The following is a 12,302-nucleotide window of genomic DNA, read 5'->3' as shown; positions in this document are numbered from 1 at the left end:
GGGGCCGGCCCGTGCAGAAGCCTCCTCAGGGCGGCCCAAAACCCCTACTGCAGCCTCTCCGAGATGGGAAAAAAGAAAAACAAAAATGAAAAGAGAACCCAAAATGGAGAAAATCTCTGCTTAAGTAAAGACCAAACAGCCAGTGAAGCAAATACCATGTGGAAAAAAACAGGAAACCATCTGCAAGAGATGAATGTAAAAGCACCTGCAATAGCACACTTCCCTGCAGGGTTCTCTTTGTAGGGTCTTAAAGATTCAGTGACAATTTCTGAGCACAGATAGATATGGAATACAATAACATTAGGGATTACCCCAGGACAGTAGGACTGCAGTTAGATTGATTCCCCATTCTTAACCCTGTTACAAACTAAGCAAACCTTCTTCTAGTGTCTTTTCACATCTGGTTCATCCAGATGATAACCATTCAGATCAACTCCCCCCATTTTCCAAACATCTGTCATGTACTGGGGCTGCACAGGACTGGATGCAGTGTCTCAAATGAAGCATTACGAGTGCTGAACAGAGGAGAATCACTGTGGCTGATGGGTGTGTTTTTGCTAGTGCAGGTAAAACCCTCTCTTCTTCTTAAAATGGAGTATGTTTTAAGATAAGAATCTTGGGTCATTCACTTCTAATCTTGAAGGGTGTATTTCAGAAAGGAGAGTTTTATTTCCCAGAAGAAAAAAGGAATGGAAAGTCTTTCTGGATCTTCAGTATTCTGGATCTTCATTCACTGTTGTACCAAGGATAGCTAATGTTAAATGGCTTGCAGCTTTTGACCTCCCATGTGTTTATTTTCACATTTCAGTATTTTCAACTCACAGAAAATATGAACAACTACTGGAGAAATATTTTAGTTCAAATAAAAAAACTCACTTTGAATATTTATCAAAGTTCTTGGTGATACAGATACGCAGTTTATTCAGTTGACCCTTTCTCTTGTAGTATCAGGCTTTGTTACTGCATTCTAGAACTTCATATCTCTGTAGGCTTCAGGTTTAGCAAGACCAATGCCACAAAACCCCAAGTACTGAGTTTATCGGTTTGAGAAGTGGATTGCCAACTGGCAAATCAACTATTGGATCTGTGTATTTCTTAGGCAGCCTCTGATCCCACAGAACCTTTGCCTGACCACAGAGTTCTGCCTAGTTTATGGTTGTAAACCAGTCAACCTGTTTATCTCCAAGATAAACAAAACAATCCAGATAGCGTTAATTCTCTTTCACAATAGTGTTCTAATCCTTTTAAATTATGCTCTCAAGTGTGTTAGGCTGTTTGTTCTCATTAAAGAAACTGGTTTGCAATTTGTGCAATTCAATCTTCTGTGCAGGGTTTTGGAATTACTTTCTTCAACTGACACAAAACATTTCTCATACCTGAATCCAGTGGCTTCTCCCTTTAGTGTGTGTTCAACTGTTAATTCTGCCACACTAGTAAGAAAGCACAGATACCCTTAATATGCTCTTTCATAAAGACTGCTGTCACCCTGATCCTGACTAGGATCATCAGGCTGTCTTTCTGGTTCACCAGTGCAGCTGTTACCCATTTGTTTTTCTAGTTCATTTTTCTGCTTTTCAGTGACCAGTTTTACTGAATGCAACTGGACACTGCTTTGTCCAGTTGAATGCAACTGGACACTGCCTTGCTACTAACAGCTGTGTCAAAGGAGGTTGTAGAAAGGTAGGGAACTAGCAGCAGGACAAGAGGAAATGGCCTCCTGCTGTTCCGGGGAGGGGGTTCATGCTGGACATCAGGAAGAAATTTGTCCTGGAAAGGGTTGTTAAACACCGGAATGGACTGCCCAGAAAGGTGGTAGGGGAAGTGTTCAATAAATGACTGGATATGGCATTTAGTGCTGTGGTTTAGTTGGAATGGTGGTGTTTGGTCAAACATTGGGCTCAATGATCTTGGGGGTCTTTTCCAACATTAATGATGTATGATTCTAAGAAAATAGTATTTGCAAACTGACCTGTAACATCTTACTATTCCATTTTTCCCTTTGAAGAACTCATATGTTAGAAAGATAAAAAAGACATTAAGTTTAGTTTAAATATTAATCTTGTATCTATCTTTGTGAAAAGATTACACCTCATGCACTTTTTATTCCTTGCTCTACCATTTTAGTTTTGCATCATGCAGTGATGTCTTGAAAGAGAAAAATGTAATTAATTTGGAGCTAAACACATTCATTTTGAGAGAGAAGCATAAAAAGTATCTTGGTTTTGATAATTATTGAAACCATTGCAGCCAGCCTGAGTACTGGATTGTGCTCCTGCCATCTCTAAAATAATCCAAATCTAGTACTGTATGCTTTCATATTGCTCACTCTCTTTTAAAGCAACCTCTATGAACTGTAATTAGATAGCACACAGACTTGAAGAAAATAAAAAGGGATTTGATACCCTCTTTTGAATTGCTTATATTAGCCAAAAATTGTTTTTTTTCTTTCCCAAGAGGATATTACTTCTACACTTATGTTCATAGTCTGGCTTTGAAGGACACTGTGGTTGAGAGATCTCATTTCATCTTTGATGTATGTGAAAACACACAGAACTTGTACTTTCTGTCCTTAGCACTTTGTCCAGTTTTCAGTAAGCAGTGAGAATTCACACCACTCCACTCCATCAAACTTTAAGTGACTTGTTAGAAAAAGTAACAAAGCAAGATTGCTGAAATTCCATTGTCTGAAATCCAAAATAGCTAATTTTGTGTCATTAGATTGGGTGTAATCTTCAGTGACAAGTAAGAGAAAATTGTTGCTTGATTGTTTCATAGTAAATGGTTGTTTCCACATTCCTGTTAATTTGTGGAGTCATAATGAGAAAAGACCACATAATCTTTTTCTAATTCTTGTAAAAAGGAGAAGCTTTTTTGTCTAATTTGAGAAACTTTGGTTTTAATGACCTCTTCCAGTTTTGCACTGTGGCATGTTGCCTGAGAGATGTTGGTGTTTACTTGGTCAGGCTTGTGATGCAACATAATTTTGTTTGCACTCTGATATCAGTGTGTCCTAGATACAAACAGGTAGCACTGATTCAAGGCTTTGCTGGGTTGCTTACAGCAAGGAAGAGATACCACCACTTATTTGTAAATTGTGAGCATAGTAGCAAAAGCTGTAGATATATTACAGCCTTCAGAATACAGTAAAAATTGTAAGTAGGTGACTTCCTCATAAAAATAAATAAATTTTTTAAAAGGATAAAATATACGTTACCTTACAAACAACCTTATTCCCTAAGAGTTCTGTCTTTGATCCTGCTGGGGACTAGACATCCCTCATTCCTGCATGACTTCCCTGTTTCTCAACAGCTGAGATTTGTGTGCAAGCCCCCAGTTGCTAGCTGCTGGAATGATTTGCCCACTGGAGATCAAAAACATACTCACCCCCAGCCACTAACATCCTTTTAGCACAGAAAAAGAAAGCCCCAAACATTTTATCTTTGCTGGTCTGCCTAACAAAATCCAAATTGGTGATACTCTCAGTGACCCATTTCAAACAAAAAGAACTAATTTACAAATTATCTAATCTCGACATTTTGTAAATATTTAAGCAGATTTTTGAAAGGGTGTTTTCACATCAGTTACATTGATTTCATGTGGATTTGAGCTTCCTTAGATCTTTCTTCTCACTGCTGGCATCTTTTATCCAACCTCTTTTCTTGTGCCTCAGTAGAAACAATAGATACTTTCAGGTATTCCATTGATGCAGAAAGAATGGCTTTTTGTGGTAATACAATACAGCATTGCAGTTTCTTACTGAACCAGGTAGGCTCAGAAACTAATAATTCAAAAAGATGCCAGCTTCCTCCATTCTTAAATGGAGGTATAAAACCTTCTTAAAATGTTAGTCATCTGCATGACTTCACCATATAGTATTTCTGTCTCATCTGTATCTCTAGATATGGATGCAGATGATAACAACCCAGGTTTCTTCTTTGGACAAAGGAGGTTTTATCTGGCTTTTAGATGAGAACAAAGGGGTGGCTTCCTGAGTGGTTAGGATCACAATTTGAGCTTCCTCTAAGTCCTGCTTCATACCCAGTATTAGATATGTAACTGATTAGAACATAAAGGTTTTGTAATTCCAGGTTAATTACCTCAGCTGCAAGCCAGCTGTGTGAGAAGCTCTTTAAAAAACTCTGTACATGGTGTTGAGCTGCTCTTCTTGCTGTAGGATGTTTTGACCATTGTATATCTAGATACAAATACTTCTCAGTCTGCCTTTGATGCTGTAGGCTGAGCTTTGGTGTTCCAAGACACCCAAGGTGCAATGTTTGCCATTTAAGCTCATAATCTTAAATTGTGAATTCCAATACTAGGCTAATGTTGCGCTTAATATTTACACTCAGTTCTGTTAGTTTCCTAGAATTTGATTATTTTCTGATTGCATTAGAGAAAATACTCCACAACTATATCTACGTGACATCTTTTTGATATGTTGTTTTTAAAAATTAATAGGGCTGTGATCAAATCTGGTGAACATGTGAGGTCAGGAAAGCTTGAAAGCATTTCTGGTACCAGCATGCTTATGCCTAGGCGGAGGCATAAGGCAGCATGCTTATGCCTTCTTCAGCAGAGGTTATCTGTGAATACAATAATAATAAGAAAAGTGAATTCCTTATCATTCAAGGTGAATGTAAGACTGTTGTGTCAGTTTTGTTGTAAGCTATCTTTAGAAATCTGAACTCACTGGTCTTCATGGTTTTTGAAGACTTACGTGCTAGCCCTAGTGGAAATAAAAGAAACACAGAGTCAAAACTGCCTAGTTTTCCTTGCAGTGTTCCTAAACTTAATTTTTAAAATATCTTAAGTTCTGTGACAAATGAGATGTACCAAAATGTGAAAGATAAGAATTTAATTACTTCTGAGGAATAAAACCAGTTATCACAGTACAGTTCTGACTAAAGAAGTAGTATTTTGATAGTTACAGTATAAGCAGTATGCAAAAATTAGGGTGTATGTGATTTCCCATGAACTCTTTTTTCCAAACTTGATACAGTGAAATTTAATAGGAAGAAAGAGTGGTTTTTTGTTTTTTTTTTTGGTTTTTTTTTTTAATTTTTAGTAAGATTGGTTCTTCAGAGAGCTTTCTGCAGTATTTGGACTACAGTATAATTTGGAAAATTAGGTGAGAGATGAAACAGGAACTTAATGATTATTAGGACCTGTGTTATTCAGATTAATCTGTGACATTCTTAGTAATTGTGGCAACCTTTCAGTATATTAAACAATTTTTAAACATGTTTTGTTGGATATAGTGTTGTTGGAAATTACGCATGTTTTGCTGTTGAGTCCTGAGAATATAGTGATATTTGTGTGGATGGATGCTTTTTGCTGTTAGTGATTGAATCCATGTGGAGTCTAGCTAGGAATCAATCAGGAGCTTGAGCAGTGTGTATAGTTGTCTTCAAAGAAGGAAAGGGCATGTGAGGGTAAATACAAAATACAGAACTGACATAAAGCAAGTCAGCCTTTCAATAGATCTTCTATGAGCCATTTTCTGTAGGTGCAACATACAGGGAAGTATCACTATAAAAGACATGCTTTTAAGTGATAGGCATGCACTGATGCACATCTGCCACCCATTTCTCCAAAAAGCGAGTTTGTTCACTGTGATGTTTTTCTAAAAGTGTCTTTAACATAATCTGCACAGAAGTGCCAACCCTCATCTCTGGATTTCTGGTTTTGAGAGGTTTTCCATGCAAAAGAATCATTAAAACCAATATAATGATGGTATTTATAGGAATGTAAATTCCTAGGAACCCTTTGCCTGGATACAGCTATTGGAAAAAACAGTGCTTTTCTATCTCTTATTTTCTTTAGCAAGATGGTATTTACTCTGAAAAGGTGTACTGAGGTGAAAACTGTAGTTTTGGGTTTTTTTCCCAGATAATTCTGTCAGTTTTAAAAACATTTTTCTTACCTACTGTGAAGAAAGGGACCAGTCTGCCTTTAATGCTCTGTCATATTCCCAGCCTATGTGTCTTTTTAGCAGTTGTGTCCCATTTCCTGTCTCTAGTTTTGCATCAGTTCAGCCAACCAGTACTGGATATTTTTGTGAGGATGGAGGGACACAGGAGGAATGAAAATGGTAATGACTGACATTTCTTATTGCAGTTTGGGAGTATGCCAGGTCTTCCGTAGGTCTCCAAAGGCCTGCCGAGTCTATTGCCTTACTACCAGACTGGGCAATAAATTTATTCTCCCCAGTTTCCATGAAAATGTGCTTAAATGATCCTGAATCTGCTGGAGCGAGATTAAAGATTTATCTGTACGTATCTCCATCAATTCCAGTAACATGTTGGTTAGATCTCAGTAATCAACACAGAGCTTTGGCTAGGGGACTTATATAGAGATTGCAAAGAGAGGGAAAGACATCTTTAGTATGATGCAGATCTTGATCTCTCTGAATCCACAGGGAATTTGAATTTCTTAAGCTTATATGAAAAAAAAAAGCAACTTTGAAAGTTAGAATGCGGTACATTTACAAACTAGATGTTGATATATTGGTCAGGAAAAGAGTGGATTGGTATCTTACATTTTATAACAGTTGCACACTGGAACTTGAAACGCATGTAATTCAGTCATAAAACATGATTTTTTTTCTCTACAAAAATAATAATTTGGTATTGCAAATGGAAATAAGCTTGGAAAAAGAAAGAAGTTTGAAGGTCACATTTTTTGGTGATGTGAAAGAAGTTTAATTAGGAATATATTAGTCTGTACTTAACTCCCTGTGTTTTGCTGAATCCCTGAGCTGAATTACATCCATCTACAGCTGTAAGAATATGAAGAAGTTTAATTACTATCTCTTATGTGCAGAGAGTTAAGAAACAGGTGTGCTTCTAAGAGATGCTGGTCTGTTTTAATGCATATGCTCTTCTTAAAATTCATCTTCCTGACCAAGCAGCTCAAACTTTTTGATAAATTCTGTGAGGTACAAATAGAAAAAGGGCTGTAAGTTTTAAGTGCCTAGGTGAATGCATAGTTTTCCAAGCAAGTTTAAAGGAAATCTGAATTAATATAGCACAGAAATGGATAGGTCCAGAGGGAAATGTAGGCTATTAAGAATCAACTGGGGTCTGTTTAGGAATGAATCTTAATTTGTTCATAAACTAGTTAGCTTTGTTGTCCACCTTCTCTTACATCTGAGATTTTAAGGATGTCCAATAGGAATAAATTGGAGAATGCATAGCAAATGTGAAAATGTTCTTCTCTCAAACCTAATGGAGATGTGGCTCAAGATAGTATTAAAGGTAATACTAGAGAATATGAAGACTGGGATATATGTTGCTTCACTTAGTTACTATTAATAAATTTTGCTGGATATACTGTATTTTTTTACATGTGCTCAGTCACAGAACATTATCATTATCAGTAGACTTTTAGGTATATAAACCAGCCTATCACTCCATCTGTTTGTTTCAAAATACTTGGCATTTATTTTTCAACATCACTGACATAGTGATAGCTTTGCAGTGGAGAATGGCAATATCAGTTTTTTGTATTAAAGTCAGCTTTAAAGCCAGAAGTTTGGCTTTTATTTATAACTTCTGGTGCATTACTCTATGCTTACACATGGGGTTGGGGACTTAAATGTGTGGAATAGCTGTGTAATAGGTAAGGTTGCAAAACTCTGTCATTAGTAATAAGGCTTTTGCAGTAGTACATTGAATAGGAATATCTAGAGCACTGTATTAAAAAAACCAACAAAACACTGCCAAACAAATAAACATCCCCACTGTAAAACAAACCAAACCAACCAAGCGACCAAGGAACCAAACCAACCCCTAAAAGCAAAACCCAGTCCTTTGGTTATAACCAGAAATTTGCCTCTGCTTTCTGAAGTCTTTTAAGGAGACATTTTTTGCTTGGTTTCCCCAGAAATATTTTGCACCAGGAAGGTATTCATGTTTAAAATAGTTAGCCGAGATAATGGGAAATTGGAGACTCTTACACATCTTGTATACTTGTATCTTCATCATTTTATGCTGGTGATCATGTTCAGCTAAAAATCTGCCTAATTGTTTGGTGGTGATTGTAAGCTAAGTGTATATTAAATGACTGTGGCTATTTTGTAGAATTAGCCAGACATTCAGAATGGTTGTTTTGGACAGGATAGCATATTAATATTGACTGGGAATACAGAGGTTTTATCTTCATTTTCCTCTCCTTTCTCTCTCCTCTTCCCTGCCCCCCTTCTACCCTCAAAGGAAATTTGGTTTTAGAGGCTGATGAAGATGTTATATTTTTTAAAATAGTACCAGACAGTAAGTGAGAAGATACTTAAGGGGAGAAAACAGCCCTAATCAGTTAAACTTATTAGAATTTCACAGTTCTCAGGAGGCTGTAAGTTGTAAATTGATACAACCCTGAGGTGAGAGAAGAGGTGGAATGAAATCAGATTTCATCTAGACGTATGAAGGCAAAATGGCACTAGAATCTAATTTTAACACTTAAAATACATGGCCAAACATGTTAAACCACTCATTTCAGAAAGCTTATTACCATATTCCTTGCAGTGAATTCGGGGGATATAAAGATTTTTCTTGGTGACACCTGCAATTCACACAGACCTTTCCAGTAGTAAATGCAGTGCTCTGTCATGTTTTACAGTAGATGAACACATTATACTTAACTGCAACTTTATTTAGCTAACATGCTGCACATACTCTTTAGCTATGCTCTATAAGCATATTGCTCCAGTGCAATCCCTGCCACCCTTCATGGGTATTGTATCAGACAAAAAGCCTTTCTCTGTGTTTTCAAAGCAGCCCAAAGAATGAACGTTTGGTACTTTAGAGATTTCTTTGTCTTCATAATAATAGCATGCTCGGCTGTATTTCTCTCATGCTATGAAACTGCCACCCTCAAGGCTAAAACTCTTAAGAGTAGGAGCTAGGACTTAACACTGGCACAGCAACAAAATTTGGGATGTAATTAGAAAAATTATTGGAGTGACAAAGTGTGACAATGAGAATAAATTCAGTTTCGTTTTCTTTCACATGAAGATGATAACAGCTAAGAGAAAATGGGATGCCAGAAATGGGGGAGAGAGTAGTGTGAAGATGAGGAATGGGAAGAAATTTATAGAGGAAAGAGGAAAAAAGAATGATACACTTGATAAAAAGAAGAAAAGAAGTTAGACATCCAGCAAATTGCTGGTTTCTTATTTACATCTGGGAAACACATACTAGATCAGAGGCAACATCTGAAAACCTGTATGTGCAGATAAAAGAAGTCAGCTTTGCTGTACTTTTCATAAACAGGTTGAGGTTCTGTCTGCACACAGTGACATTTAATTAAGTAAGTAAGCTGAAAGCGATTTTTTTCATCCTGTGTTTTAGTTATGGTTGAAATATTATTGGGGTTTGTAATTTTGTATGCTTATCTGAGTAAAATTCCATTTAGTATATTAGGAATTAGCCTGCTCTGGGGGATTTAGCAATATTCTATCTACACAGTAATTTTTAAGACAATTTTACTGAGTAATTGAAGAACTGGGTGGTAACCTAGTCCTGTGGAACACAATTTTAATTGCACTTGTTTATGTTCACACAGAATAAAGCAAGTAAGTGAATAATGGATATCTCAGCTAAAAATGGGGGACCATCAGCCACCTGAGAAGTAGGGGTTTTTTGTATGGATCTGGTTACGATACAGTGTTTTTGTAGTTTATACAGGAACTCCTGACCAGATAATAATGATTATTTGTCACCTTCCTTAAGGGACTCATGCTAGTGAGAAATTTAATATAGTAAAGATAACATTTTTGACTGGTGCCATACTTCTGCATGGGTTTTTTTGTGATGCTACTCTATGTTGAAGTGGTGTAGTAGATGTACTAGGTTTTTACACATATAAACAAATGTGTTTTAGCAGATGATTAAGTGCAGATAAACAACATATTTCATACAAGATTGTTACACCTCTCTCCCGCTGACACTCTTACTCCCACCCCAGATGAGAAACATAGCCTAGCATGGCATGCTTTCTTTTAATCTCCACAGACATTTGCCTGCCACAATCCAACATAATTTTTGTCCTAGTTATCAGAGTATGATTATTAAATAATAATGGGAAGAGAGATCTCATCCTGTTCATAAAGCATAGTGGGTTTTTTTGAGTGTAAAGAGAACCTGAATTAAAAGGTGTGCACTTCTTTCATTTGCATACACTATCTTTTAACTAACAGTAATTAATGTAGTTAGAAAATATGAAAGACTAGCAGAGAAAAAGAGAGAGAGAATTGATTGTGCTTGCTGATCTAAAGTAGTATCAGAACATGCTCATCTTGCATGAGACATCAAGATCGGAGAAATGAGATCAGATGGTCAGATGTCTTTCTCTGCCCCTCTCTGGAGGCACTGCAAAACTGTTGTATCAAAATCCAACAGACTGCCCTTCCAGAAATCATTCAAAAAATGACCCTAACTATTAATTGTGAGTGATAAACTTTCAAGATATATATATTCCTTTCATTCTGAACCTCTTCTTTGCAGTTTTGATTCCTTCCATTCAATTGCCCAAATCCTTCTAGAAAGTCAAATGCCTAACAAACGTCCCAGCTGAAATGGTAGATCCCTTTGCCATAAGTGTATCTTTCTTCTTTCCTCTACCCCCTTTCTCTTCTGAAAAAAACCCTTGTTTGCTTTCTTTTTTGTTTCTTAGCTGTTAGAAAGCCTTTAAAAATGCTTTTACTTCCCTGTCACGGCATTATGCTCTTTGGAGGGAGGATCAGCTGGAGTCATGGCAAAGAGAACTGCTGTCCTGGTAGTTTTATTTTGTATTCGCCATACGATTCACAGTATTGCATTGTTCCTTCCCAGAGGGGGAAGATTGGTCTCTCATGCAAATCACTGGTCCTTTTCTAGGCTTTTGTAGCTGTCCTGAAATTGTTGGAAGGGATCCTTCTTTCTGCAGAGCGAGAAGGAGGAATTGCACCAGACAGGCTGGCCCCAGTTATTTTATCTCTTTCCTGTGTCTCTTAGAGCTCCTTTTGAGGAGCAGGCACCAGGCAGTACCTATACTGTGTTCCCAGGGCTTCTGCTGGTCTTGTGCATTTGGTACGCCAAATTCAGTGACATTATTTGGCATAACTTGAGACTTGCATCGCTATGAGTACACAGAATCTGGCCCACAGCCTTGTCTGTATGCAAAAGTGTCCTTGCTCATTTAAGCTGAGTGGATAAATAAGTGCTTTTCTACTCACCCAAGTGGTACATGAAGTTGGTACCAGTTAAAGAAACATGGTGTGTGTACATTATTTCAGCTGATAAGGATTGCCTCGAAGCCTTGAAAAATCTAAGAAAAATGAAGAGAATGTGCAGAAATAGAAATTTACTTTTAAATAAATAAAGTCATAAAGTGAAGTAGAAGGAATAAGGCTAGGAACTGTATGGATAGATCTACACTGTGATTGAAGGTAGCAGGCTGCAAGCAAGTTAAGCAGGACAGAAGTTCTAATTTAACCCCCATCTCCACAGCCATCAGCACATGCATGCGGAGGATTATTGCCACAATCTCTTTTATCTACAGTAGTTTTCATCAGTTGTGTTATTTTGTGGGCTTTTTTAGTGTTTAAGCATTGCTTTGAAGCTGTTGTGTTAATTGTTAACTTGGGCTGAATCTGCATGGATGCTTATAGCAGTGTCAGCATGCTAAGATTGGAACTGTTGGATTAATGAATGGAGGTATCAGCTCTGTGCCTGTGCAGTACGTTAATAGCTGTGCCGGTTCAATCAAATACACTACTGACTTTGTCATTGTGAAATGGTATTTACCAGATGGACTGCTGAGAAAGATGAATGTAATCTTTCATTTTTGTCTGACTTAAAAATAAGGTAACTAAATCCTTTACATTGATTATTTTATTACTGTTCTTCACAGGAGGAGAATAGATATACTGGTAGATTTGAATTCTTTACTTAAATGAAATATACATGTATGAGGAACATTGTAGTGAATGGAAGGAAACTAACCATTTTCTTTCACGTATTTTGATCTCATATTCTGATTTACTGGAGTTAATTCTAAAAAGAAAAGAAACGAAATGAAACAAAATGAAACAAAAAGAAAAAAGAAAAGGGAAAAGAATAGAATAGAAAGAAGAAAGAGAAAAGCGTATGCTTATTCCTTCCTTATTCCTTCTTTTTTTTTAATCTGTTTGTTTTCTTTTTTCTTTTTTACAGAACCTGAAGAAGGTGTTTGTAGAATTTAGCCACCAAGAGCTGTTTGAGTTCTACAACAAGGTCTGTAGATTTTACAATATTATAGTTTCTTTGTAAACACCTTATGCTGCT

The 12,302-nt window shown here is 36.8% G+C and overlaps 1 protein-coding gene across 1 annotated transcript in view; it reads left to right on the top strand.

Annotated features, from left to right (window-relative positions):
• Positions 1–12,302, top strand: part of COMMD10 (COMM domain containing 10) — a 107,062-nt gene that overhangs the window by 94,095 nt on the left and 665 nt on the right. The window contains exon 4 of the mRNA XM_017731401.1: positions 12,192–12,251. Within this exon, the coding sequence (XP_017586890.1) occupies positions 12,192–12,251 (60 nt within the window). The remainder of the gene's footprint in view (positions 1–12,191; positions 12,252–12,302) is intronic.

This window comes from Corvus brachyrhynchos, unplaced genomic scaffold (genome assembly GCF_000691975.1).
Source record: "Corvus brachyrhynchos isolate BGI_N302 unplaced genomic scaffold, ASM69197v1 scaffold614, whole genome shotgun sequence".
In the NCBI taxonomy this organism is placed as follows: domain Eukaryota; kingdom Metazoa; phylum Chordata; class Aves; order Passeriformes; family Corvidae; genus Corvus; species Corvus brachyrhynchos.
The sequence above is the reverse complement of the archived record's forward strand: the minus strand, read 5'-3'. Positions and strand labels throughout refer to the sequence as shown.